At 53.3% G+C, this 26865-nt stretch overlaps 6 protein-coding genes across 6 annotated transcripts; 4 read left to right on the forward strand and 2 right to left on the reverse strand.

Annotated features, from left to right (window-relative positions):
• Positions 1-466: 466 nt before the first annotated feature.
• J7T54_004203 (uncharacterized protein) lies at positions 467-2112 on the forward strand (the record flags this gene model as incomplete). Its single annotated transcript, XM_051507868.1, has 5 exons — positions 467-578; positions 698-730; positions 812-1359; positions 1417-1466; positions 1530-2112. The coding sequence occupies 5 exons, from the start codon at positions 467-469 to the stop codon at positions 2110-2112; spliced, it is 1326 nt and encodes a 441-aa protein (XP_051360927.1).
• Positions 2113-2602: 490 nt separating this feature from the next.
• Positions 2603-3620, reverse strand: J7T54_004204 (uncharacterized protein; the record flags this gene model as incomplete). Its single annotated transcript, XM_051507869.1, has 4 exons — positions 2603-2882; positions 2938-3096; positions 3147-3419; positions 3472-3620. 4 exons carry the CDS (start codon positions 3618-3620, stop codon positions 2603-2605), a joined length of 861 nt encoding a protein of 286 aa, XP_051360928.1.
• A 6221-nt stretch (positions 3621-9841) lies between these two features.
• Positions 9842-10272, forward strand: J7T54_004205 (Mitochondrial inner membrane protease subunit-like protein; the record flags this gene model as incomplete). Its single annotated transcript, XM_051507871.1, has 2 exons — positions 9842-10177; positions 10252-10272. The coding sequence occupies 2 exons, from the start codon at positions 9842-9844 to the stop codon at positions 10270-10272; spliced, it is 357 nt and encodes a 118-aa protein (XP_051360929.1).
• Positions 10273-10896: 624 nt separating this feature from the next.
• On the reverse strand, positions 10897-12908 carry J7T54_004206 (uncharacterized protein; the record flags this gene model as incomplete). The annotated part of the gene is made up of 7 exons (XM_051507872.1): positions 10897-11228; positions 11283-12032; positions 12085-12330; positions 12393-12506; positions 12555-12675; positions 12725-12810; positions 12878-12908. 7 exons carry the CDS (start codon positions 12906-12908, stop codon positions 10897-10899), a joined length of 1680 nt encoding a protein of 559 aa, XP_051360930.1.
• A 1130-nt stretch (positions 12909-14038) lies between these two features.
• On the forward strand, positions 14039-15681 carry J7T54_004207 (Nuclear protein-like protein; the record flags this gene model as incomplete). Its single annotated transcript, XM_051507873.1, has 4 exons — positions 14039-14608; positions 14664-14787; positions 14836-14985; positions 15038-15681. 4 exons carry the CDS (start codon positions 14039-14041, stop codon positions 15679-15681), a joined length of 1488 nt encoding a protein of 495 aa, XP_051360931.1.
• A 9785-nt stretch (positions 15682-25466) lies between these two features.
• J7T54_004208 (Cyclic AMP-responsive element-binding protein-like protein) lies at positions 25467-26521 on the forward strand (the record flags this gene model as incomplete). Its single annotated transcript, XM_051507874.1, has 2 exons — positions 25467-26361; positions 26412-26521. The coding sequence occupies 2 exons, from the start codon at positions 25467-25469 to the stop codon at positions 26519-26521; spliced, it is 1005 nt and encodes a 334-aa protein (XP_051360932.1).
• Between the last annotated feature and the right edge of the window lie 344 nt (positions 26522-26865).

Here is a 26865-nt window from a genome sequence, read left to right on the forward strand (position 1 = left end):
GCTCTACCTACCCTGTACAGAACCTAACGAACCAGCTTGGTCTTGCCGAGTCGACAACATTCATATGTCATGACACTAATTGGTCACTTAGGCAAGACGATAATGAACGTTGACGTCGGAAAGTGTTGAAGAAATTGGCTCGAGTTTTCATCCTAGAACATCGGCATCGAAGTGCTTCAGTTGCAAAACCCTCCTCAAGGGTTCATTGCACGAGGTATTTAATGATCTCACAAGAAGTCATGTGCTAAAAATACGCGGCGTCTTCAAAAGTGGATGTTTATTTTCTCCGACGCATGACGAGTCAATCCTCAATTTGCTGAATCGGCCAAATACGCATGGACTATGGAGAGGCCTACCACGTTATCTGGGGCTTGGTAGCGACCGAAAGTCCGGACAGTCTTGCGTGTCTCATTATGCCATGCTGAATAAACCTCAAATTCGTATTTGTATCGATAAGAGCAATCGCATGGGCCACGCTCTGCTGCTGGCGTCTGACGTCAAGGGCAACATTTCCTCTTCATCTTCCACCACCGCTGCCAATGCGCGCATGCTCACAACCCAAAGTCGACAGTCCGCGTGTAGGCAGACATGGGTCTGATCGCGTCAGTGCTACTCGTCCTTTCGGTGCGACTCGTCTTCGGTCATCCTAGCTTGAATAGTGTCGATGTAGACGAGGAACCGTCTAGCTTGTCAACAGATCGCATCGTGCCCGACTACGTGACGCGCAATGGTATGAGAAGCAACGGTGTCTCGTTGAGCGATCCCAATTCTTCGCTAGGCGTGAGCTGATTCTATTCTTCCCAACCCACAGCACCGTTAATCTGGCTGCACTCGGAAGATCCGTTCAGACCCTCCGACCTGCTCGAGCACATTCAGCACACGACTCCCAGAATTGACAGAGACAGGATCCCGGATCTGCCCCCCCTCGACCTGGACAGCCTCGAACTGCTCAACAATGTGAGCAATGGCACCTCCCGCGTCGCGCTGACCTCAAACGATGATGTGACGACCTGGCCGTCGTGGATCTTGGGCCAGACACCGGATCCCTCGGGAAGGATCGCCAACGCGACAGCCTGCATTGTGATTCTCGTCGAGAAGAGCGCCCGTGATCTTGACGCCTTCTACTTTTACTTCTACTCCTATGATCGCGGCCCGAACATCACGCAGGTCATGGAGCCGCTGAACCGGCTGATCGAGGACGACGGCGGCGGGATGCATTTTGGCGACCATGTGGGCGACTGGGAACACAACATGGTTCGCTTCCATGACGGGAAGCCCACGGGGATCTACTACAGCCAGCATGTGGACGGTTCCGCTTTCGACTGGAACGACAACGGACTGACGATACAGGATGATCGGGTAAGCAGAAGTATGTCGCCCAAGAAGACGACGGCGACTAACAAGCGATGAACTCAGCCCCTTGTATTCAGCGCATATGGATCGCACGCAAACTACGAGTCTCCGGGGTGAGTCGTCTGCGATTGCTGCTTTCTCACTCGCCTCACTCCAGGCCGCTAATCTCCGTACAGCGAGCATGTACACGACAGCGCCTTGATAGACTACTGCGACGCAGGGCAGCTCTGGGATCCCATGCTCTCGGCCAACTTCTACCAGCTCGACCCGGACGCCTTCGCCCTCAGCCGTCTCGCCCTCGCCGACGCCGATGACGCGTCAGAGGCCAATCAGACCTCATTCTTCTACTTCAAGGGCCGCTGGGGTGACATCCAGTATCCCGACACGGACCCGCGCCAAAAGACTGTGCCGCACTTTGGTCTGAAGCGCTTCGTCACGGGACCGCAGGGTCCGATTGTGAAGCAGCTCGTGCGCAAGGACCTCTTCCCCGACAGACGGCACAAGAAGCCGTGGGTGCAGTGGGCCGTAGGCATTTTCATGTCCTGGTACCCGTGCTGTGTACGTGGGTGGAGGATATGGATGTCCGCAACGGTGGTGGTGGTTGGCATCCTCGTCATGGCTCTTTGTGTGCGACTCGGCGTGAAGCGCCTCAGGCAAAAGCAGACTGGATACAAGAGGATCGACACGGAGATACCGCTGAACGACATGACCATGGTAGACAGGCAAGGTAGATATAGAGAGGAGGAATCTATTGGATGAGGGCACGCTCTGTCAGTGAACCACATTGATGCGCTCACGAAGGACAAGTACGGCAGTGCTGGATGTGCAAGTTATCATGAGTTGATTGATTGGCGTTGTCAAGCGCATGTCCAGAGGCGTCGCCAGGATCATGGGGCGTGTAAGGAGGGAGTCTCATGAATCTGTCAACTGATGCCGTATCTGCTGCCAAGCTAACAAATCGAGAAAGACGCATATATATATATATATCAAACAAATGTGATCCAAACATGAACCCAAGGCGGCGAGCCGCGCGTGGCCCCGAGTATCGAGTGGGCATTCTCGCACACAGCCAGCCTCTGCGCTTTTCCGTAGCCAAACCTCCGGCGCAACAAAAACGCAAAATAGCCAGTCCCATCATCTATGCATCTGATGCCGCAAATATCGCAAACCCGTGGTATACCAAGTCCCAAACGCCGAATGTATATGAACGCTGCGTCAAACTCCCCCCGTGGAGGAGATGTTCCTCTCCTCAGACGCTCTCGTGCACCTTCTCCTCCTGATCCTCGTTATCTCTGTTGGGGCAGACAGGCTTCTTGTTGGACTCGGAGATGAAACGGATGGAGTCCTTCCGGTACGCGACAATGGGCCGGTCGTCGTTGCAGTGGCCAAGTAGCTCCATGTTGCTGGGGAATTGGCAGTTGGTGAAGCGGTTGGTGAAGCGGACAATGGGACCGCCGTCAATGGTGAAGCCGATAAACTCGCCCTCGATTGTTTCGTCTTCTGTGCCCTCTGGTGCCTGAATGGTGTTGCTGTGAAACATGTTAGTACCAACGGGGGAGGATTCCTTGTGTGAAGTGAACTTACGCTTGACTCATGGGGGGCCCCATGAAGTTGCCATCGTCGTCGCCGTGTGCTGCGAAGGAAGCTTTCATCTTCTTCACACCCTTTTTCCCACAGGCGTGAAAGAGATGCAGAAAGCCAGCAATGACCAGAACAGGTGTGCCGAGTGCAAGAGCCCACGGGCTGAGAAGAAGTTAGTCAGCTGCCGATGAAGCACTGAAAGAAATACTCACGGATGCCGGCTTTGCTTCAACGAGTGGCACATGGCGAGGATGATGCCCACCATGGCAATCAGCGAGCCCACTTGAATCATTGTCCATGTAGACCAGTACAAGGACATCAAGTCCTCCCCATCGCAGAATTGGAGTGCAAGCAGTGAGAATGCCTCCATGACGACTATGACAGTCGAAACGGAAACGCAACCCAAGCAGAGCAATATGTAGAACCGTAATCGCTTGGCCCTTTTCTTGAGATCGTCATTGAGTCGCTCGGCTGTTTCCTGGCCCCTGAACTCGTTCGTCAGACAAGACGGCATTGTTCATGGAGGGGGTGACATACTTGATGAAAGTCCATGATGCTAAGAAGAGAACGAATAGGTTCGATATGAACATGGTCCAGTAGATAATTTTGAACTGCCACCTCACCAAGTGCGATGCGAACTGGGCATACTGCTGACAGAGCTCTTCATCCTTGACAAATTGGGACATTTTTTCCCCGTCCAGACAAGATGCGATTGTAGTGGAAGTATGGCGAGACTCGTTGCCCAGGGTGTTGGGGTCGACAGGATGGGGTGGGCTGAGGGGGTTCCAGCAAGGTGAATTATTGCGAGAATATACTGGATATGCAGTGGAATGACAGAATTTTGTGCGTAAATATGCAGAAGGATAGCCGGGATGGAAGTTTAAACGATCCTGGGTTTCGGTAGTATTATGTCTCGTCAAGCCACATCAAGCATGTCCAAAGTCAAAGGTGGAAGCGTGACGGCGGGAAAGGTACATGTTAATATACCATCAGTATCTCTCTGTGCTATGCGACACGGCATCTGCCCAAGCGTCGTCGTCTCCTTGCTCGCGAGTCGCCGCCCGTGGTTGTCAGTAGCCAGCAGGGGTCAAGGGAAGCCACGACAGGGGAGGGTGTGTGCGTAGGGAGTCTAGCGACGGGGGTGGGCCTGTTCGGCAGGGCAGTCGTGGAATTGAGGTGACTGGTGCCGGACGGCAATCACAGCTTCGCGTTCCTGCTGCCCAACATGATTACGACAGAGAAGCACGTGTGTGCATCATCAGCGAGCACGACTGCTACGTATGCGGGCTACCGGGCCAAGATCTGGGGTGGATGTGACTCCAGGGCAAGTAGCCAGCCGTAGTGCGCATCGCTGCTCAAGAAGAGACGGAGCCAAAGGGCGTAAGAGAGACATATTAGGTACGCCATCGACGACACGCAAGCAGCGGAGCGACGAGTATGCAGACTGAGACAGGTCTGTATGTACGATGGCGCCGATCGTGGGCACTGGAAGCTCTCCTCTCCACCATCGCAGGTATCAGCAGCGAGATAATGAATCAGTCGACAGATATCTAACACCAACAAGGTCGCAACTCCACACTGCGAGGCGATTACATACTAGTTTCGCAGGGCGGGTGGAGAGTGGGAACGAGCCAAGTCTACTGGGCGGGACGCTGTTGCGGGACGGTCGCGGGGGCGCGGAGAGCCGAGCCTGGAGAATGCTTGAGCTTGTACGGAGTGGCTGTGCTAATCATCAAGCTCGGGGGAGCGACGTAAGAGTCAGTCAACAATGGACGTTGTGTCGGTGTTTGTATGTGGCTTGCGATGGACATGAGGCTATCACGCGGATGCATGAGCTTGCCGCCTTTTTCCGTATTGTCTTGGTGCCACCAGAATACAAACACGCACAGGGGAGCTAGAGGTGGGAAATAAAAAGAAGCTCGCTTGTCTCATGCTTTCTTCCTGCTTTGTGTGTCTTGGGTCTCGTTGCTTCGAAGAGAGGAGAAGAAAAGCAGTATCAAACTCACTGCCCTGTACGCGCCATCGACCATGACACGAGGAGATTGTTGGGCAGCAAGAGGACAGAGCTCAATCTCTTTCCGGTGTCGTGAAATTGGCCCGCGACGACAAAGCGTTCGAATGTCTCGTTCCAGACCCACACGGCGTATCAAGCTTCATATAGGGAACAAGGGTCGAGTGCCGGCATTCCTGGGCCTGGGCCTGGTTACTTGCAGTGTGGTGTGGTGGGCGTCAACGGTGAGAAGCAATGAAAAAGGTCAGCAGCGAATGTCACGGGACCAGCAACCCACGTTCGCGCTAGGGTCCTCTAGTTTCAGCCGGCGGTCGAGTAACCATTGGGTAGGTAACTGTAACACTAGCCAGGTCCACTCATGTCCAGGGCAGGCCCAAGGGTTGGGCATGGACCGCCGTCAGGGACCAAAATGTCGAAACTGCATGTTCGGAATTGTAGGAATTATCATTGGTAATGGTCCGGCTAAGCCATGATACTAGCCTAGAGGTGAAGTGCTGCGGAACAAGGGTCCAACCGCCCGGATACACCAGTGGCAGGCTACAGGCTGCAGGCTGCAACAGCCACTGGCTTGGCTGCCGAGCTGCATCTTATCAAGATTGCGGCAGTGGTCCGTGTCTTACTCTTAAAGCTAGCAGCCTAGCCATGACTCTTGACGTTTATTCTCAGCTGACGAATCTACGCACGACCTTGAGAAACACATCAGAGGGAAAGATTCGTGAGCGCGCGTAAGGCAGTCTATTGTCAGGAAGGGTGCTGACGATACTGATTCTCAGATCTATCCGGACCGATCTACAAAACTGCGCCACGTCAATCTATGGGTGTGTGCATAGATCTGATCTTGTTGTGCAGTGTGGCTGCATCGGCTGTCGTCAGCGCTTGATACCTACTAAATAGTTGACATCGGACATTGAGGTGCGGCTCCGAACTTGATACTGCAAATCCACCACTGCGACGATTGATAATACAAAATTCATTCTGCCGATTGCTAATCCTACGTATCGTGTCTAGTGATAATAACTGATCGCTGCGCCTCCGGCTTACTTCTTCCTCCAAGTCTCCGACGCTCAATTCCCCTAGCGCGTGGCTATCTCCAACCAATGCAACCTATTTTCGTCCTCAAACAGTAAACCGCCAAACACGGGGGCCTTATCGTTCATTGTCGCGGAATGCAACGTCAGCAAGTCCAGTGTCCTGGGGAGGCGATCGACTGAGGCAAAACATAAGAGCCAAGATACGCCGTTCCAGTACCCTCAAGGTAGTGACACCGAACGTAACCTATTACCTACCTCGCCGTTCTTCATGGCCCACCACGACGGAGGCTGTGCAGTCCGTCTTTCCCACGGGAGCTCACGTGCCACGTCAGACAGATATATTGGCCGGCGTGCTCGCATGGCTGTGGCTTGACGTGGGTTGGATTCCACCCCGTTTCTTGCGCAGTTATGAGGTGGTGGTCGCTGACGGATAGCTGGTGACGTGCTCAACACTACACGTACTTACTTGGCCATTAGGTGAAGCTTTTCGGAGATGTCCAGAGACTCCCGTGAGTCCAGTCCAGGCAGAGCCAAGCCTGCCACGAATGAGCACCTTGCCAAATCCCTGCCTAGCGTGCCAGGGGTGTCGCCCAGCCTCAGCCTACAGCGTATGCTATTCGCGTCGGGCAAGAGCGAGACGCTGCAAGATTTATCGCTACATGTACTTCAGATCTCTCAGCGACTGGATGGGACATTACGCGCGTCCAGCGTCGGATTGCTTATCCAAATCTGCGATTCTGCACATTTGGTCGGACTCACCCCTGTGACGAATGCTATCCACCGCGTCGACATCGGTCTGGAGATGAGATGCACCTAGTGCTTCACCATATTTGATCTACGGTGACATCGCTCCGGACTGGAGCCAGGCCTCTCTGACTCCACGCTGACGCCCACTCAAGAGGTGCCTGAGTAATGAACCTTTCGTAATCCTCTTCTCCTCCTCTCAACTCTTATCTACCAGATCCACGCGCATACTTAGCTATCAATAGCATGAGATACCCCACGAGACACCTCACCAGCCAAATCGTTTCGTGGGGCCGCAGTGCCGCACCCCACTGGTGCCGGCACTTGAAACTTTGAAAGGCACCAGCAGTGCCTCACAATGGGACTAGACAGTGCCTTACGGATAGTAGACCTGTCTGGGTCGCATAGCCCCAAATCGGACAGCTGCATGACAGTCTGCGGCTCTTTGCACCGGGCGCTGGAGACGTCGGTAGTCTCAAGCCAAGCCCAGAAACATCTCGCAACGGGAAACCTCTGTGAATTCTCGAACCCCTGAGATGGAGAGAGGGGGAGGGGGGTTGGGGGTGATCGTCGTGACTGCATCTAGCTAGACTCTTGGCGCGGTCACCCACCGGCCGCCAAACTGAAACGCATCTACGTACGTGTACGTGTACCTCCCGAGCTGTTGAAATAAGGTTATCATCAGTGAATCAATCAAGCGTTCGGCGGCCAATCTATCTCCAAAGCATAGCATCGTGCTGTCTATGGCGACCACTTTTGGACATTAACCTTAACCCTTGCATTAGCATGTGCCACGCCACGTCTCACCTCGCTGCACTGGATTGTGCAACAATCGGCCACACGTAGTCATTTTCTTGTGACCGAAACAGTGTGCGTACCAACTAATACACAATATCAAGAACGAATAAGTCGTTTCGCGAGACGTCGACTTTGCAACGTCCAGGGTCATCAATACCACCCACCCCCTCCAGATCCCTGGTACCATCACACACCTTGGCCGTGTTCATGACCGGCGGCGCCTTTTGAGACGCGGCCAAAAATAAGGTTAAACTCATTCCTGTCGTGTGTCAGATCACTCATATGCCAGCCACCAGATGTCGATCGATGAAACCGCCTCGCGTGCTTGGCGAACGACCCCAAACGGGCAAGCCACATCAGCTCCTGACGTCTCGACTTGCCGGCGCTTGCAGCGCACAAGCGCACAAGCTCCCAAGATCTGCAGACTTCATGCAGTCCTCGGGAGTCGTCGGCGATTTATCTTCTCCCCGATAGCAAGATTGACGCGCGTAGGCCAGTGTCGGAGACTGCCAACTGGAACCCCCACATCCCATCCCACCCGCTACACTACGATCACCGTCATTGCACCAGAAGACTTATAAATCCGATCAGGGGAGGTGCTGATGGGGTAAACCCTATTATACATTGTAGTCAGAATGCATCTTCTGAGCTTTGGGCTAGGGAACCTCCACCCTCACTCCTCGTCTCCCAGTTCCACCTCACCAGGCGAGAAGTTTAAAGACTCCAGACATCGGCCGCTGCCCCGGCGATAACGAAAGCCAGCGCAACTAGAGAAAGGGCCAAGGTTCCGATCACTGCCGCTATGTGGTGGGCATGTTACTACTATCAATACATGGAACACACGTCACTTCCCCTGCCTCGGACGATTCCCGCCCACAAGCGTCCAGTACCGCCACGACTATGCCTCCAATGCACCCCATACTCCAGTCTCTCGGCAAATCAAGGGCCATGAGTTTTATTCTTATGTCCAAGAGCGTACTATGCCCGGTGATAGTGGTCATTGATCCTTGTGTGGTGTCGTTGTAGCAGACGTACGCACTACCGCTGCATATGTGGTCGACATACACCCATGGGATCTCAGCCAGTGTTGCGCGTCAACCTTATAACGCCTATGCTACTGTGATGAGAATTATAGTCGACGTGCTCGATCTATACTCCACGAACCAGGCGAGGAATTCGCGCCTCAGAACCATCTCCGGCGCACAACTGCGTCTATTTCCCCGGTTGTCAAGGCCTCTAGTTACGACTGCACATGCCACTACAACACTCAAGCGCAGCGCCTTGCCACGGCAAGTATGAAGTTGACTTCGGGTCATTCAAGGTGATTTGAGAGGATTCCATCGAGAGGGCCCTCTAACGCCGATGCGTAGTTCCGGTCTCACCTAGCCCTTAATGGCGCCTGTGACCATGACGGCACCGCCTGCAGAAACTGGGTACTGGGTCTCGGATTGTGTATCTTCCGATGCAAGTGTGAAGAAGGACATAGCGCGGGATGTAATGAGAGGCTGAAGACCTTTGCAGGCCACCTTCGCCAAGCTGGCTTGGTTTACTGGAAAGGGCTTACGACTGCCCGGTCTTCCACGACCAGGTGAAACATACTTACATCTGTCGCTTGGAATTTTATTGCAGAAGTATGAACTTTTCAAGACTCAGGCCTGTAACGTTAAGATTAAGTGCCTTATCCTCATCGCTACATGCACGACAGCCTCCCGACTCCCGAGTTCCGACTTTGATCGACAGACCTCGCTTCGTCGGTTTCTCACAAACATTCTTCGCACGCAAGGTTTCTCAAAAAACAATGCCATGAATTGACCTACTTTGGTTCATGAATAGCTTCCAGAAAACAACATGACGTTGGCTCGCGGACAATTCGCACTACCGATGCAGTCCGAAGTGCTGTGTCATTCACCACGACACCCTTTTCCTATATTGTAAGGACACCTCTGTCGGGCCTCGGTTCTTGTGGTTCTCTTTCTTTAATACGATCATCATTAAGTTTTCATTCAAAATCCCAAAGCCCAGCATCGAGCACTCCAAGTCCTATCACACGGTGAAAGTCGTCTGCGCTAGTATCCAAATCCGGCTAGCGTACATCTCCAGCAACTTCATCTCACGTCCAAACCAAACAAACCTCCATCCATCACCTCGTCGCCCTCCCAATCTCTCATCGCCAACAGCATCACGCATTCACAAGGGCGTCCGGCCCTTACACCATCCCCGATCCCCACCCAAGCCGTACAATGCGCCCTCCTTGATCCCCTTCGAACACCCCAATCTCTTTCCTTCCTCCCACATTACGTCTCAGCTACCACCGTCGCCCAACATGGTCTTCACCCACTTCCGCGCAAGACCTTTCCACTTGACCCTGCAGACCTTCAAACTCATGTGCGCCGTTCATCTCTTCCAGACACACGTCTTCGCCGTCGGTGCGACCAGCGGACCCTCCATGTGTCCCACCTTTGCCGTGGATGGCGACTGGGTGGCCACCGACATGACCCATGCGCGCAATCGCAGAAAGGAGCTCCGGATCGGTGACCTGGTGCAGTATCGCATCCCCATCTTGGATAACGCAGATGGCATCAAGAGACTGGTCGGCCTACCGGGGGACTACGTCTGCATGGGAACACCAGGGGAGAGGGGGGAGGACCAGATGATCCAGGTCAGTCGATGATGTTTCGTGCAACACCCAAACGCCCTCGTTACACCAGGTGCTGACACATGACCAGGTTCCAGAGGGGCATTGCTGGGTGCTAGGTGACAATTTGACTGCTTCGAGAGACTCGAGGATATTTGGACCCTTGCCGCTCGCCCTCATCAAAGGCAAGGTCGTCGCGCGCGTGCTGCCATACGGACAAAGTGGGTGGCTGCACAATCCACTGCAGCCAGCAGAATCACCCCTGCTAGGTTCGTAAGAGCGCTTGGTGGTAACGCAATGTTGGGCAACACGCAGGCAATTGTTCACTTTGACAATGAAGCAAGTCACACACGTGCTTCTCCTTGGTTCGGAGCGGTTCCCCATGCAACGAGATCGAACAAGCAACTGAAGTTGAGTAATATAATATAATATACGCAAGTGGCTTATGCTCTGTACGAAAGAAAGATCAATGCCGTGAATACCATGCTCTCAGACCGAGATGAAACAAAGCCGCACCACTCCCTGGGAGCAGCCCAATTACTCACGACAAGGCGCCGTTGCACTAACCATCGCCCCGGTGCTGCCTCATCGGAACTCCAGTTTCAAAAAAGAAAAAACGCCGTACCACTGCGATTGGCCATGTCCGCACCAAGCGATCGAGTCAGCCCATACCCGAATGAATTAGGGCTGGTCTGATTAGGATAGAAAAGTAATCTTAGGAAATGCCACCAGCTGGAGGCAGATCAGCCCTCGATATGTGTCTTGTTGCCAGTCTGCCCCAGTAGCTCGAGACAGCGCTGCGCCAAGCTGACAACTTCACCCTCATCCTCCTCTTCAGCATCGGGACCAGTCTCGACATGGCGATTCGCGATGCTGCGGATATGTTCAATAACATCTTCGGCTTTGCCGATGAGACTGATTAGAGTTTTATCCTCCGACTCAAAGAGCTGCAGGAGTGTCCAAGCTGCAATGTGTTGGAATGTCGCATCACCTGACTGTAGGAATCGTCCAAGATAACCATGGATGCCCTCCTGTGGCTGGTCCCAGTTTTGCACAAATATTGAATAGTCGCCAACTACAAAATGGTCAGAATCTTGTGGCAACGCCAACATAAAAGAGCAAAGCTTACCTTTCGAAGATAGGTTGCCCAATGCAGCGGCGCTATTGCCTTGTACCTCGATGCTCTCCGAGTGTGTCAATGGAATCAGCACATCGCATACGCCAAGATTGAGCAAATGCGATTTGAGGTCATCGCTCAGGGCCAGCACTGCGATCGCCGCCGTCATCTCGGACTGGACGGTCACTGGCACGTCCAGCACCAACTGCTTGCACTTCTGAACAGCGCCAGCATCAAGAACCAAAGCCTTGTTGCGGTCTGAGCTAGCCGCCAAGTTCCTAAGGGTCGAGATAGCATGGCACTGGATCTCCTCATTGTCTGTAGACCCGAGCAAATCCACGAGGGGCTTCAAGAAATTCGCTTCGATGATGGGAGACTCGTTCATGGGATGTATCGAGATGTTGCGTATGCAGGCAACGGCGGACAGTATCAACGGCAAGTATGACGACTGGAGGAGACGCAAGAGAGGGCCTAGGCCGTTTGCGCGAACGATATCGAGCTGATACTTTTCATCTGACGCCAAATTTCGGAGAGCCAGCGCAGCTTGGCACTGAACTTTGGGCGACGACGAGTCCATCAAGTTCACCAGAGACTGCACCAACTTCGTCTCGGAGCTCGATAGTTTTCGGCGATTATTTGCGTCGACGGCAATGTTGCTGAGAGCCGTGGTGCAGTAGTATTGAACGTCGACATCGGGCGAAGAGAGAAGCTGGACGAGGACAGGGATGGCACCAGCGTTCACGAGCTGCTGGCGATTCTCGTCTGCCGGGGTTGATTAGCGAGATGATCTTGGCAAAATCTGAGTCCAGCATACCAGAGTGTGTCATGTTCAGCAGCGCTCCAGTTGCGTTGCGCTGCACTCGCATATCTCTCGACTTGGCTAGGCGGGTCAAGGGTCCAAGAGCGCCGGACCGAGCAATCTTCGCCTTGTTTTCCTCATGCGTAGCGAGGTTGGTGATACATCCAACAGCATTGCACTGCACTTCGACGTTGGGCGAGAGCATCTGGCGGATCAAAGGCGTCAAGCCGCCAAGCTGAACAATCAATACCTTGTTCTCGGCTAGTTGAGTCAGCATGCATCGCCATCGGGGGGGGGGGAGGCATGTGTAGTGAACGGCTTACTATTGACAGCCAGGTTTCCCAAAGCAGCGCTTGCTGCTCTTTGCACTTCAATGTCTGCACTCTGCAATAGGAAGAGGATCGGTTCCAACGTATCACGGTCTACCTCCCGAACATCTGGATGGTATTAGCGCCCGCTAGTCCCAGCACCCAGTCAAGCCATACCTCTCTCAGTAATTTCGGCAAAGGTCAAACTCGCGCTGCGCTGAAGGTCTATGTTCTCTGAGAAGACAAGTGTGCTGAGAGCTCGCAACGGTTCGCCAGAAAAGAAGTCAGTTTCGCCGCGCTGCCATAAAGTCAGTCATACTCGGGTTGGCGGTGTGGTGGCGACCGACATTTTCGAGGTATTGCAGCAGGTCAGCTACAGCTTCCCTTTCGCTGTCAGCCAGCACGGGCTCGTAGAGGCCATCGCGGTTCCGACCTGGTTCGGCACAATGATGTTAGAACGGGTGCATTGGAGAGGGAGTACGGCTAGAGCGACAACAAACCTCCGCAGCAGCACGAGCTCCATAAACCCATGGCAGATGTGTGAAGCCCACGTCCCCAGCTTCTCGGTGCGATCGCTCCGTGGCGGTAGTCGATGATATGCGGTAGGCGTGATGCGCGTAGTGTTTGTTTTGGTTGCAATCGATTGAGACTCGGTCGGGCAATCAACAGGCGCCGCAGATAGGACGATGACAGGCCTTCGACGTCGCTGTCAGTCACGGAGGGACTCGATGCTCTCGACAGGCAGAATCGGCACGCGTGACAGTTGCGGTCAAGAAAAGGCGGTAGACGTGGGATGGCGGGAGAATGAGGAATGAAGCCCATCTAGAGGCCGATGATGATGGAGTCGGACCAAGCAAAGCGAGCAGGTGCATTCCGGCAGGACCTCATAAGTGCATGAACCTAAGGTACTGGCGCTCTTGCTGGACCTAAGTTGGAGCTTCGACACTGGCTTGGGGATCCACCACTGACGCTAGTAGCTATTCGGCTACTAGTGGGACAGAAGCTGTCTAAAAGCTTCTTGATTGGTCTCACATTTTATCAGACCTGGAGAGACGGAATGAGCATGGTCGACTGGTACCTCAGTATTAATACATGTCAGCAGCGCCTGGGTGAGGGCCCGAATGACGTTTGCAACAGGTCGTATCAGTACGGAGTATCAGAGCTTTAATGACCGATGGTTGACCCTCTTGCGCCTGCAAAGATTGAGGAACCGTCTGGGCGCGAGGCTACCAGCTTGGCAAATTACTGGACCGATCAATCGCCCTCCACGTCGACTGGCAACAAGTTTATTAGGTGTTAATAAGGTTGTCGGTCTACTCATGATTCGTACTGGCAGCGGCATCGGCAGCACGGATCTCTGCGTCCAATCTCTTGTAGATACATACGTCGTTGACTTTACCAGGCCTTATCAGCTGGTTATCGAATTCAGCGCAACCACCCGGTTCGCGTCCCACCTGCCCGCCGATCGATCGCCCTGCATGTTGCCTGATGGTACTTGAAATGTATCAGAAACCGTTCCCAGTAAACGCGCTTGGAAATTATATTCACTCACCAATACCGTCAACCCCCACCACCAGGCCAACATCGCTCGACACACAAGTTGACGGCGTCGACCCAGCCAGCCGCGAGGTTTGGCAACGTCACAGGGACGAAAAAGAGGAATGGAGGAAGGTTTTGGAGATGGCCCCGCGACTAGCGGCAACCAGCGCGAGGACGAAGGTGCCGTTGGCGTCGACTCCCCCGCCCAAAACGATCCTCGACTTCTTGCTACAGTGCATCTCTCAGCCGACGCTGTTCCTGTAGCTGCGAAACCGGGCGACGACGCACCTCTTCAGGCCAACGCTTCTCACGTAGCACAAGAACCGTTCATATCAGCCCAATCGCAAACCCCCCTCCGAAACCCGCCAATCGACGACGCCCCTGCTGCGACAACTAGACACGCTTTACTAGAACCAGGAGTGACGGCGACTGAATCAAAGGCGGAAGTCGAGCAAGAGGCAGATCATCAACGTGCGACGGTCCCTGTGACAGCTGCCTCTGAGCCTCAACAAGTGGGAGGTCACCAGCAGCAACAGCCGCCGCCACAGCGTTCAGCACCTGTCCCTCACTTCGTCGCCCCGTCGTCCTACCTGCGACCCGTCGCCATCAATCGCAGCGCCATGGCTACGGCCGTTGCGCCGGAGCCTTCGCCTGCCCCAACGATCCATGACATGGAACAGACTCAGGGTCTGGTGAGTGATTCCTCTATGCACGTCAAGTCGTGATCACGCGACTAAATGGAGATAGCAAAATATCCGCGAGTTCCTCAAAGTTCGATGCGGCTACGATGTCTTTCCACTTTCCTTTCGACTCATTGTTCTCGACCATGATTTGCTCATCAAGAAGAGTCTCAATATCATGATCCAGAATTGTATGTGCTCATGTGCGCCAACGGATGACGGTTACTGACTACGTGCAGCGATTGTGTCTGCTCCTTTGTGGGACTCGCAAAAGTCATGTTTCGCGGGCACGCTGACCGCGACTGACTATATCAACGTGATTCAGTACTACTATCAATTTCCCAACGAAATGTACAAGCTGGACCAGTTCCGCTTGAGCAGTCTACCAGGTATGCCACCGCAAGGCCAATCGCTAGAGCGACTGTGACTGACGACGCTTAGATATTGAGAAGGCCATTGGCGCGAGTCCCATAGAGACCATATCCGTGAACCCCTTGATGCCTCTGTTCGACGCCATCAAACACATGCTTAGCACTCGAGCTCGCCGCATTCCTCTGATTGACGTCGATGATGAGACTGGGAAAGGGTGGGTGGTTTCGGTGATTACCCAGTACCGAATTCTCAAGTTCATCGCTGTTAATAACGAGCACAACACCGTTCTCTTCAAGAAAACAGTTCGCGAACTCAATATGGGCACCTATAAGAACATTGCAACAACACGCATGGATAACAGCGTGCTGGACGTCATCCATCAAATGGTCGCCCGCAACATCAGCTGCGTTCCAGTGGTCGATGACAAAGGCCGAGTCCTGAACGTCTTTGAGGCTGTCGATATCATTCCGTGCATCAAGGGCGGTTTGTACGAGGAGTTGAACGGGACAATAGGCGATGCCTTGTGCAAACGGCCGGAGGACAGCCCCGGGATATACACATGCTCGGAACACGACCGTCTGCAGTCCATTTTTGACACGATCCGCAAGAGTCGTGTCCACAGGCTCATTGTCGTAGATGACGACAACAAGCTCAAGGGCGTCATTTCGCTGTCGGATATTCTGACGTGGGTGATACTTTCCGAAGAGGCGTAAAAAGGCCTTTATGGTTTTCACGATGACATGAGATGACGACACATAAAGACATGGGAATGGGTCGATACTGGGACAACGAGGGTACGGGATGCCAGGAGCTTCGGCATCAACGACACCGGATCCAGCCCAGGGGCCTGAGTGCCCGTGGTAACCCAGGATAGCTGTTAATATGAAGGCGATGGCTGTTGAATGGGCGTCGGAAATCGCTACTTGACACATTCTTGTATGTTGCTCAGCAGCGGGTCTGAAAGAGTAGCCCATGGCTTGCGGCCCATGAGCTTCATCAACCTAGCATTATGGAGCCGCGTCTAAGACGCAGGATGTGAGATGAAAGGGAATCTTTTATATCTTTCGCGATGATACGATCTTAGGAAGATGCAGTGTCACACAGTTCGTTGTGGCCTAGCTTGCTGGTACCTAATTTCTCGGCTTGTACCGATGATGCACTCTTGCCTGCAGTGTGCAATGATTTGCAATCTGTATTAGTTGACGTGCAAAAGTTTACTGCCTGGTTATTACATTTGCGGGCTGTTGATTCTTTCTCCTTTTCGTTGCGCATCACGCAACACAAAAACGTTCAGCAGGTGCAATTTCAGCAGCGTCTCACCTTCCAACTCTTGTCATGATTACAAGAGAACAAGGTTGGCAGCTCAAATTAGCTGACCAATTACAGATGGCTTTCAAGCAGGTAAGTGCACTGTTGAGACACCTGGTACAAGCCAGTAGTCCGGCTGCGATGAGTCGCGATTGGATCGTGTTGACCTGTGGTAGCAATCGCGAATTCATAGCAGACTCTGCGCTCACCGATAGAGCCACCTGCACCAGCTCACTCCCAGATTCCTATCATCAATTGTGATCTGATCTTCAAAATTACATCGAAGCAATACTCGGCCGCCCATCCATAACTGCATATCTACCCACCCGAGAGTGCGTATAGCTGCTTACACGACGAACATGACGACGTTGGCTTCGCAACCTACAAACTTTGACCCCAACTCTAACTGCCGGACGCTGGTTGCGTCTAGAAGTGCAACGGCTTTTGTATCCCCTGCCAGCTGCATATTCCATAACTTACCAGGATATCGCCACGGCACGCGAATGCCAAGCAGCCACACATGGACGACCAGTAGTGGAGAGCTGGGCTTCTTGAGCGACACCGACGAGCTGAACGACCGAACGTGGTTTGTTGAAGAGTACAATCGGCTGGCTAAAAAGGTAGGCTGGTTTGTGAATTTAGGTCATTCCACGCTGACCGTTCTTGCAGCACAACGTCCGGTCGTTGGTGGTTAGTGACTTTGGACGTCACATATTGTCCAAGGTGAGTCCTTGGAGAGAAGTTGAAGCAATTTCTGACACCCTGGGCAGACGAATGTGTCCACAAGCAGCGAAAAGCGAAGCTGGCTATCTCGTCTCCTCCGTTCCACGTCGACACACACAGACTCGACACTCCCTTTAGCACCGATAGCCAACAATCAAGCGCTTCAACGACGGCGCAGCGTTTCTGAGTTTGCACAGAATCTCGTCGGTGTGCGCAATTTGCCTACGCATGAACTCGACCTTCAGGCAATGGTACGGATCAGTGGGAAGAGTGTCCTCTATTTGCCTCAAGAGTACACTCCTGGCTCACTTGTGCTTCCGACATGCATTCGAGCTACGGCACAGTATCTGGCACAGAATCCGGCAACAGGGGGTATGTTTCGAATACCAGGGTCGACCAAGGCCGTGAATTCATTGTTCGAGTACTACTGCAGGACTGGGAAGGGAACGGAAGGCGTGTCAGGCACGGTCCAATGTCCTACTCTTCCAAGCCATTTTGCTACGTCCGTGCACGATGTAGCTTCGACTTTCAAAAGGCTTCTATCTGTGCTTCCAGGTGGTCTACTGGGATCGTTGTCTGTTTTTGATGCTCTTGTGGCTACTCACTCACAACTCATCAGCAATCAAGAGTCTCTGCGTACAAAGCAGACAAAAGTGCGAGCACGAATGATAGCCCTTGCTATCGGAACCGTGGAGTCGCAGTTTCGACGGGAGCTCATTTGCGCAGTTTTAGGGCTCCTGAGTCTCGTTAGTAGAACTGCTGAAGAAGCTCCGACAGAAGATGATAACGGGAGACCATTGCCAAAGAGCGACCTAATGGGATACAAAGCACTCGGGATTATCTTCGGACCTTTGCTACTAGGCGACTTGCTGTCACAATACAAGATGAATGTCGCAACTCCAGCATCAGGGCTACTACTTCTTCCAATATCGCCGACGAAACTGCGGAAGGCACAGAAGGTCCGCCGGAAATCATTTGCGAGACCACGCAAGGAAGTTCCGAAGGCACAGGTCGTGGACAAGATACACATTGCCAACGATATCGCTGAAATGCTCATCTCAAATTGGCGCGAAATTGTCAGGCAGATGAGGACAATCGGTGTGCACCAATCCAGGCCGATTTCAGAGTCCACATCGGCTTTGGACCAACCTCCTATCTCAGGGACTTCGGCTACTAAGCGTCCGAATGATAGGAGCTTTGACGGACGAGACGCTGATGGTCAAGTTGCCAGGGCCACCAGTCCTGAACTGTCCAAGCTTGCCAGCGTCAATATGCGTATGCCCAAGCCCCATTCAAAGCAGAACTTGAGCTCCACGGGGGTCCGAGGTAAAACTCTTTGCTCTGCTTTGAGTCCCATGGTAGAGGGTGAGCCTGTGGAAGATGGAAAGGTAAGCGAGACCAGCTCGTCGTCGGTCCTTGCTCGGCGCAGAGCGAGCGCACAATTAGCCAGGTCTCTGCCTGCCACCCCGACTCCAGAATCACGCAAAGAATATCAAAGTCCTTTCAATCGCGAGCAGAATGAGAGGTCCGAGTCGGGACGCTGTCGCCGTCAGATGAACAGTCACGGCAGCCCTGAGCTTCCCATGGAAGCCGTGCCCCCTCGTACATCATCTAGGCAATTTTCTCTTAATGCCACGCCAACCAAAGGTCCTCTGGGCGCATCAATAGTGTCTTCAGGTCAAGCTTCCTCTCTCAGCATTACAGATTTCTTGAATCACCAAGCGTTCTCGTCTAACCTGCCAGATCAGAGCAATATATGTTCTTCCGAGCTCGCGAACAAGATTCTCCCGCGGCGATTGACCCCGGAAACCTACGAAGCTCCTCCCGATGATACCATGGCCCAATGGGAACTTACTACAAATGGTCTCAACCATTTTAAGGTTGATAACGCGCCATCATTGCTCAAAGCACCGGTTCTCGGTCCCGTACCCGACAACGTCAGGCAGACTTCAGATACACTCAAAGGTGGAGAGCCAAGTCTCGAGCTTCCTCACACGGAGTCAGAGCAACCTTTACAAGTCAACGAATATAATAGTGAAGTGTCTCAAGATCTACACTCCCAGACTCTCAAGCCCCTACCTAGGTCGTCGACTTATAGTCCGCTAGGACACCCGTGGAACCCCATGAAGACGCCAATCCACTTAACAAGGCACAATCAAATATACACGGTCACGCCTGGATATCGAAGAGTTGCTGATGGACAGACACGTAAAATTAAGAACACAATACCCGATCAAACTCAGAGCACAATACCCGATCCCTCTCAAACGCCCGACCCTGTGTCGTATTGGTTGACCCGCGGCGATCTTGGCCCGGACCGTCCCTTACAAATAGGAGGGTGCGGAGCTGAATCAATGGATTCCAAGAACACATTTTCTGGGAGGATGGTTGGCACATCTAGTGACCTGATTTTCGAGAACGTGTCTTCCACACCGAAAGCAGCGGTTCGAGCAATAGCCGCAAAATTCGAGGGTACAAGCAACGACCCGCAAGCTTCTGCTTCGCAAAACGAGCCGGGGTATCGAACGAAGAGTCTCGGAGCCAGTAACAACCATCGATCGCCTACCAAGTCGGCACCAATCTTAGAAACGAATGACAGTCCTTCGAAAAACTCTTTCCCATCCAAAAGCCATCCCAAGAGCATCTCAAGACTATCACGTATGATTTTGAGTCGACAGCCGGGGAGCACAACAACGGGACGGCGCTCGTCTGTCAGTGATAGCGTGGCGTCGCGCACCACAGCCACCCAGGGAGCAGGGACAAAAAACCAGGAGCATTCCATTGAGCACAAGCCTTTCTCAAGATGCAGATCGCCTCAAAACTTCGCAAGTTCTCAACACTATAACCATATTTACTATAGCCATCTTGTTGAACCGAGCCAGCAGCATGGTTTTGCGAATTTGGGGACGTGGATGCCTCACAAAGAAGAATCTCCGGTGGCACAACATCTAAACTTTGCAAGGCCATATTTGTCCGCCTGCCAGCAGGAGAATCTGGACTCAGCTGATCTGATCATTTCGTCGCCTGTGCCTCTTCATGGGCGGACTACGTCTATGCACATCCAGATTCGTAGCCTACAGCGTCAACTGGAGCTAAAGACTGAAGAGATGCTGTCTCTCCGACGCCAGATTGAAGCTCATGAGAACTCGGACGTGGGTACATTGAGCGAGAAACTCCGCGAGACTGCGCGTGAGTCACGCATGTGGAAAGAGCGAGCGGAAACTGCGGAACGACGAGTCCATGTGTTTGAAAGGTTCGCAAATAAGCTCAATGGCATACACGAGGCTGATGTGGGAGAATGAAATGCCTCTGTTCAGACCGCAGGGCAGCACTCCTCCGTAGTAGCAATCATGGTTGTGTGTCTGAAGCTAGGGCAAAGAACTGCGACTTGAACGCTATGGCTAGCCCGTCTATAGAACATCGGCATTCAATTAGTCGAGCAACACTGTATCATAGATCCGCACGGCGACACAATAACAGCTGCACGGAGAACGGTATCGACTGGGTGTTTTAGATATGAATAGGTTCCAATGCACATTGCAGGAGAACTGGGCAGTCTTCATTGTTGGTCAGAACGCGTGGATAGAATCGAACTAAGTATCAGAGGCGTCGCTAATGATGCAAATGCTTGGCTGATGCAGTGACCGAAACATCGGGAAAATATTGAGGGAGGTCCCCTAAAACTCCCTGTCTGTCCGTTTTATACGCCATCGACCTGCTCCATCTTGGCCCATTGTGACAGACATCCTTCCAATTCCGTCCAAAACAGAGTTTAGAAGCGCGTCGTCGTCGTCATCATCATCGAAGTAGTTGACTTCCCGGGCAGTACGAAGCGGTATTTTGGAGGAGCGATTGAGTGGAGGCATGCTTGGTTGCGAGTAATTTGTGGACGAAGACGACGGCTCGCACAGCAGGGCCTGCCAAGATGGCTCCCGCGTATAGATGCTCGGATGGCCCCGTGCTTCTGAAATTGGAGATTCTCGTCGAAAAGGGCGCGGACTTAGCTGTGAGTGCATTTCGAAAACTGCAGGACTCATGTCCCCTCTCGGGCGTCGATCATGTCTGTCGAAGCCTGACGGCGATCCCGCCGACGACAGTTGGAGCGAAACTGGAGGAGAAGCTGGGGGCGATGGCAGTGGACTGGGATCTGAAAAGGTCTGCGAAGTGACTGGCGGTGGGAATATTGGAGTCTGCGGCTGAGCGGATAAGATGAGTTCGTCTTCTTGAGGCGTGGCCGATATGTGTGACCCCGACGGTTGCGTGAAATCTCTTGAGCTTCGGGTATCAATGGAATATGCATACGAGTAATCAGATTGTATTTCGATGGGTTGAGTAACAGGAGACTGTGATCTTGGACGCGAACGCGAGCGTGAGGTGCTACGCTGTGTTTGGTCTGAGTCCGATTCCGAGTCTGTCGTTGTTGTGTAGGCTGTGGTTGCGGTGTATGCCGTTGATGTGGAAGATCTACTTGACCGCCTTGGCAGTCTGGATACGTTGGGCTGCGGATGGCGTTCTGGTTCTGAGACAGGTTGAGACCAGATCATGGCTACGTTCGGTTCGTAGGCTGGCGCGCCATTATCCGGTCGGGCCCGTCAATGCGAAGTGCCCGTGAGGAAGATCCGGGGGAACTTATGTGTGGCCTCGACAACCATGCCATACAGCTTGTAATCAACATTGTCTCCCAGGTTGACAGAGTTAAGAGCTTTGATGGAGAGATCAGGGTTCACTTTGCCAATGATCTGCGCGCCCCCGTTCTGCGAGAGGTGAGCGTTGCGATTCAGCAGAATGGTAACGGCCCCATCTGAGTTGATCAGTGCCTGGTCGCCGCGTAATTCTGTCACTTGCCCGACGATACGGACATGCCGCCCAATGAAATTGTCCAAGAAACGAGCTGTGACACGTGGTGCCTCGATCTGATCGCTCATTATGCCAAGGATAGTGTCACCCAGACCTAGGGACTTGCTAAGTGGTTGTGAAGTTGTGGAGGAGTCGGACAGCTTCGAGGTGTGACTGAATTCTGTCGATAGGAACTCAGAAGCGCGAGGGAATGCCAAGTCCTTGTGCGTGAACCTTTGTGTTTCTTTATAGTTCGGCGTGATGTGGCTTGAGGTTCCTTCGAAGGGGTGCCTTAGGCTGCAAGGGTTGCGACTGACTTTCTCACGAGGCGCTGACCCTGAAATCAACAAAACGGGGCGCGGGGCAGCAGCGCAGCGCAGCGCCTGCCGTACCAAATTCAAGCCACATCACTGGCCAAATTTCAGCCACGCGTTGCGATCAATGAAGATATCCTGCCAGTAGAGCTCAATGCATTTGTTACGAGGTGCGCGGGAGATACCACCATACATGGAAGTGTAGTAGGGTATCAGGGGCACTCGAAGCTTTGCACTTAGGCAGGTAAAGAGCACCAGCGGCAGCGTTCAGCATGCTGTAGCGCGTAGTGTAACTAATAGGACTGGAGGTGCACTCAACGTGTGTGCGGCGCAGGTCCGTGAGAGTTAGATCCTGCTCAACCGAAGGACGGGGAAGAGAGATCTGTTGTGGAACTTTTCTTTCTAACAAATATGGTCAACACAGCTCTGGTCCGGATTTGAAAGCTGAAAAGGTGACGCGAAGACTCCCTGGATGCGGCTCTAATTCAGGACCATCCAGTTTGATGACCAGTGCTTCTTGAGATCATCTACTACGCACGTAGCTGAAGCCCAAGAAATCCTGTAATGCCAATTGCTTACGTGCATGGAATTGTGTCATGATCGTCTCGGCCAATCAGCAAGGTGATGTAGGGAGGGTAAGTTCTCCTGCCATCAGAACATGCGGACTAGCCGGACACGGACGGTTCAGTCGGCTGCGCAGGCAAGCAGCCCCGCCCCCGCCCAGCCGCCGACAACCAGCGTGCCTTTATCGTACAGTATCCGTAATACCGCTATGATCGCTGCTTGCGGTAGACAACCAGAGCCCAATGGGTTGCATTCCGTTTGCTAACCAGCAAGAATCTTTGCATACTACGTAATGATGCCAAGATCATGGTTTAGGTTTCCGTGTTTGCAGTGGGTCGCTAGAGCTGTCAAGAATTGTCGATGCTGACAAAGTCCACTGTGCTCAGACAGTCTAATCGGCTGGCCGCTGCATGTGTGGGCTGCACCGTGCCAATTGGGAACCCCCGGGTATAACAAGCAGGGTCAAGTCTCGGGGCCTCACGAACGCATCGACGAACGGTCGCGGTTCTATAACATGTGATTATCACCACTCTCGCGAGTCCGTTATAAAAACAAAACCTTAGAAAATAAAGTCGTGATCGAGTTATCCCATCGCGATTCTAAAGGCCTGCGTACAGCACAAGAAATACTTCGCCACATGATTTGATGGGCCGTCAGCGGCTGAGTGTCGTCAAGGCGGATCAAACGCTCCGAGTGTTGTCGATGGCTCGATTGGAGCTGCGGTCTCAGTCAACTTGTCGCTAGTGGTGGACAAGGACGTAAAAAAGCCTGCTCGCGCATGCACAGCGCGCCCATGAGCACCTCCTCCCTCCACCGGCGGGCGTCTAGTCTCCGCTACAGCCGTTTCTGCTCCTCTGTAGACAACATGTTCCCCGTCGACCGGTTGGCTGCCACTGACGAAATGCTCCGATGTGTGCCTGTTGCTGTTGATGTCCCAGACTCCCATGTCCCCGCTGCGAGGATCCTCGATCGTGGAACCCCTGCCTTGAGAAAAGATATGTACAATTGCGTCATGTTGGAGCGTTTTAGCATCAAACTCTTCTCCTGCAAAGCCAGGACAAGCGAGTGATATGCCGACGATCGGCCAGAGAGACATCGATTTGCGCTGGTCAATGTCCGTAGCTCCGCCAGTTTCAGGCAGCTGCATGGAGAGGTGCCGGGCAATGACAGTAACGCAGGTAGCTTACGGGGACTGCAGGCCGTGGCTGGTGAACCTAAAGCGGGCTCAGCGTGAACTCTGTTGTCCCCCTGTCTTCCAATAGAATCGTCGCCACACGGAGAGTTCACTGGTGGCTCATCAGTGGCTGAAATGGGCTGCGGCTCCAAGCCGGCGCATGGGTCGGAACCATACACGCCGTCACGTATACTTATCCAACTTCAAGCTGCGTGCCTAGAGAGGCGACTTGATCAAAATGGGCAAACAGAAATGCCATCATGATACGCATGAAGAAAAAAGGACCAAGCCTCGCTCAATTGGCGAGCAAGCACTGCCTAGCGACTCCAGTATGACATGTTTTTGGCTGCCCGACAGGAACCGGTTGTTGGCGCGTCACGTCTGGCATGTACCGTAGCACAAGCTTGGGTGCTACTCTCCCATAGGCTCCAGCCCTGATAGGCTGTGATAGCACCCGTACCTGCGGTCCCGCCAAGCGTGCGAAGGAGGAGACTGGATCTGCACCGTGGCCCGTGGCTCGAGCGAGCACTGGCATGCGTAACTCGACTTATCGATGCATGGGGTGGATGGGCAAATACTCCTGCGATCTCGATGCTGGTTGCCCTGGGCCCCCGCTGGAGCATTGCATCTGACGATACGTAGAAAAGAAAGCTAGCCCCATGACCGCACCGGAGAACTCTTGATTTCCTTTGGAGGGATTGAAACAAATTAAATCATTACCACCTCTGCTATATGTACACGCACTGCCTACAATCTTCTTCTCAATTCCTCGTCCAAGCGTCGTGACCTTGATCGCCCTTTCGCATTGCTCCCTAACTTACAGCAGGGACTGGAGTCACTGGACTGAAGCTATTGCCTTGCCACACTTTGACTTGCCTACAGCACCTACCCCGCGAGCGGCCACCACCCAACACACCACTGGAAGAAGCCGCAGCCTTGATTCGCGGTCGCATAGCTCAATCGCTTCCCGCAGTGGTAGCTACTACCTAAGCTGCTTAGCTCGCCCACACCTCAAAGGGGCATATTGACGCCTGGACTGTTCGATACAAGCGGGCTGCCTCGTTGCGCTGAGCAGAAAAACTGTTTTCGGTTGCGGAGATTCCAGACCTTGGGTCTGCTGTTGCTTTCTGTCTGAACTTTGTTTGGGAAGGCACTGCCGTGGCGCCATTCCAACCACAAGAACGGGGTCCATCTAGCCAATTTCGTCCGAGTGGCCCGCCGCGCCTACCTAACCCGACCTTACCTTACTTACCTAAGAAGTAAGAAGGGACCAAGCACCACCACCTTCAAGGGCTCAGCTCGAGCTCATTCTCTGATCCGAAACACTCCTCCCTCACGCAACAATCTGGCTTTTGACCACGAGGACATTCAACGACCGTGATCATCCACGCCAACAAAGTACACACAACAAACTTCTCGAACCAGCTCCCATCCCGACCCTTCTGAGTACGCCGCCGGCCGAGCTTCCCCGTCCACGGCGATCAGGCTGCCCCACACAGATCGTCCGAGAGCTAGCTTGCCTCCGCCTTGTGCACGCACTTACAGCGCCCAACAAACCAACAAGCTGTCGTCAACCAGCATGTCGACCCTCACACAAAACCTTGTCAATATGGACGACTTTATGAACTTCAACACGGACAGTGATGCGTCCATCGTCGACCCGCAGTTGACCATGCAATACCCTGGCCACCTGCACGAGAAGGTACCAGAGTCGATGAACGTCGATCCTTCAGCCTGGCAAGATGTCATGGATCCCCGGTTCACGAGCCTAGGCGATTCGCAAGATTTCCAACTGAGCCTTGGCCCTGGGGAGAGCGGTGATGTGGCCGAGGCATCAATGGGCTCACCACCAGAAGACGGTGCCCTCGCTGGGAAGGATATCCATACCTCCAACGACAGGGCGGGACGCAAGTCAAGCAATGAATCAGTTCCGTCTCTCTCGTGGGGATCCTCGGACTCTCCTCCTGCAACAACAACAACAGGAACAACCCGCCAGACTAGACGAAAGACCACCAAGACCACCAAAGCTCGCGAGTCAGAGTCGCGGATCACCAAAGGGCCGGCGGCAAAGAGGCAAAAAACAAAGAGACAGCCCGAGGCGGCCGTTTCTGTGGTCATGTCAGAGGACGACGGCGATCCCAAGCGGAGCAAGTACCTGGAGCGTAACAGGATAGCTGCCTCCAAGTGCCGCCAGAAGAAGAAAGCATGGGTCAGTGACCTGGAGACACAAAAGTCCGAACTCGAAAACACCAATCGCTCACTTCAGCGCGAATGCACAGAGCTCGTGGAGCAAGTCACGCAGCTGAAGAACGAGCTCATGGGCCACGCTGGTTGTGCCGATAGTAACATTGACGGGTGGCTCGAGACCGAGGCCAAGCGTTTTGTGCAAAGAACCACCAACGATGCGGAGCATCAGCGAGAACGGCGTTTCTCAAGCTGCGGATCCGGCTCCGGGGCGGAATTGAGCTTGAATGGTGAGTCTCAATATGAATACAGTGTGTAGCTGTCCACTCACATCAGGCAGAGTCGCTGTTGCAGCACTCACCGGGAATGTCGGCAAGCTTCGCAGTATCACCCGTCGTTAAGCACGAGGAAATCAACTACGACCACATGCCCGACAACATGTTCGCTTGAGAAGGGAGAAAGAAGGTGTGGGGAAAAAAAACAGAATAGGCGCATATTGGGGTCTTGTCGGAATTATGGTTTAGCGGGCGTTATCTTCTTATGATACCATTGGCAGCCTGCGCATGCCGTACTGGGTTGCTGAGAGGGGATGGACATCGGGAAAAGGCGTTTGACAATCTCATGAATGTAGCGAAGGACAGGGGGTGTCAGAGGTCCTTTATGACGCGACAGCTTTTGGCCAAAGTGCCAGAAGGAATGGGGGTTCAAATTTCCAGGAAGGACTGGTAGCCGTAACAATGTATCATCTTCACCAAACCTCAGTTGCGTGCCAGCCCTGCCCTCAGTGAACCGTG

The sequence above is a fragment of the Emericellopsis cladophorae genome (genome assembly GCF_022114955.1).
Source record: "Emericellopsis cladophorae strain MUM 19.33 chromosome Unknown NODE_37_length_229796_cov_116_624128, whole genome shotgun sequence".
Classification (NCBI taxonomy): domain Eukaryota; kingdom Fungi; phylum Ascomycota; class Sordariomycetes; order Hypocreales; family Bionectriaceae; genus Emericellopsis; species Emericellopsis cladophorae.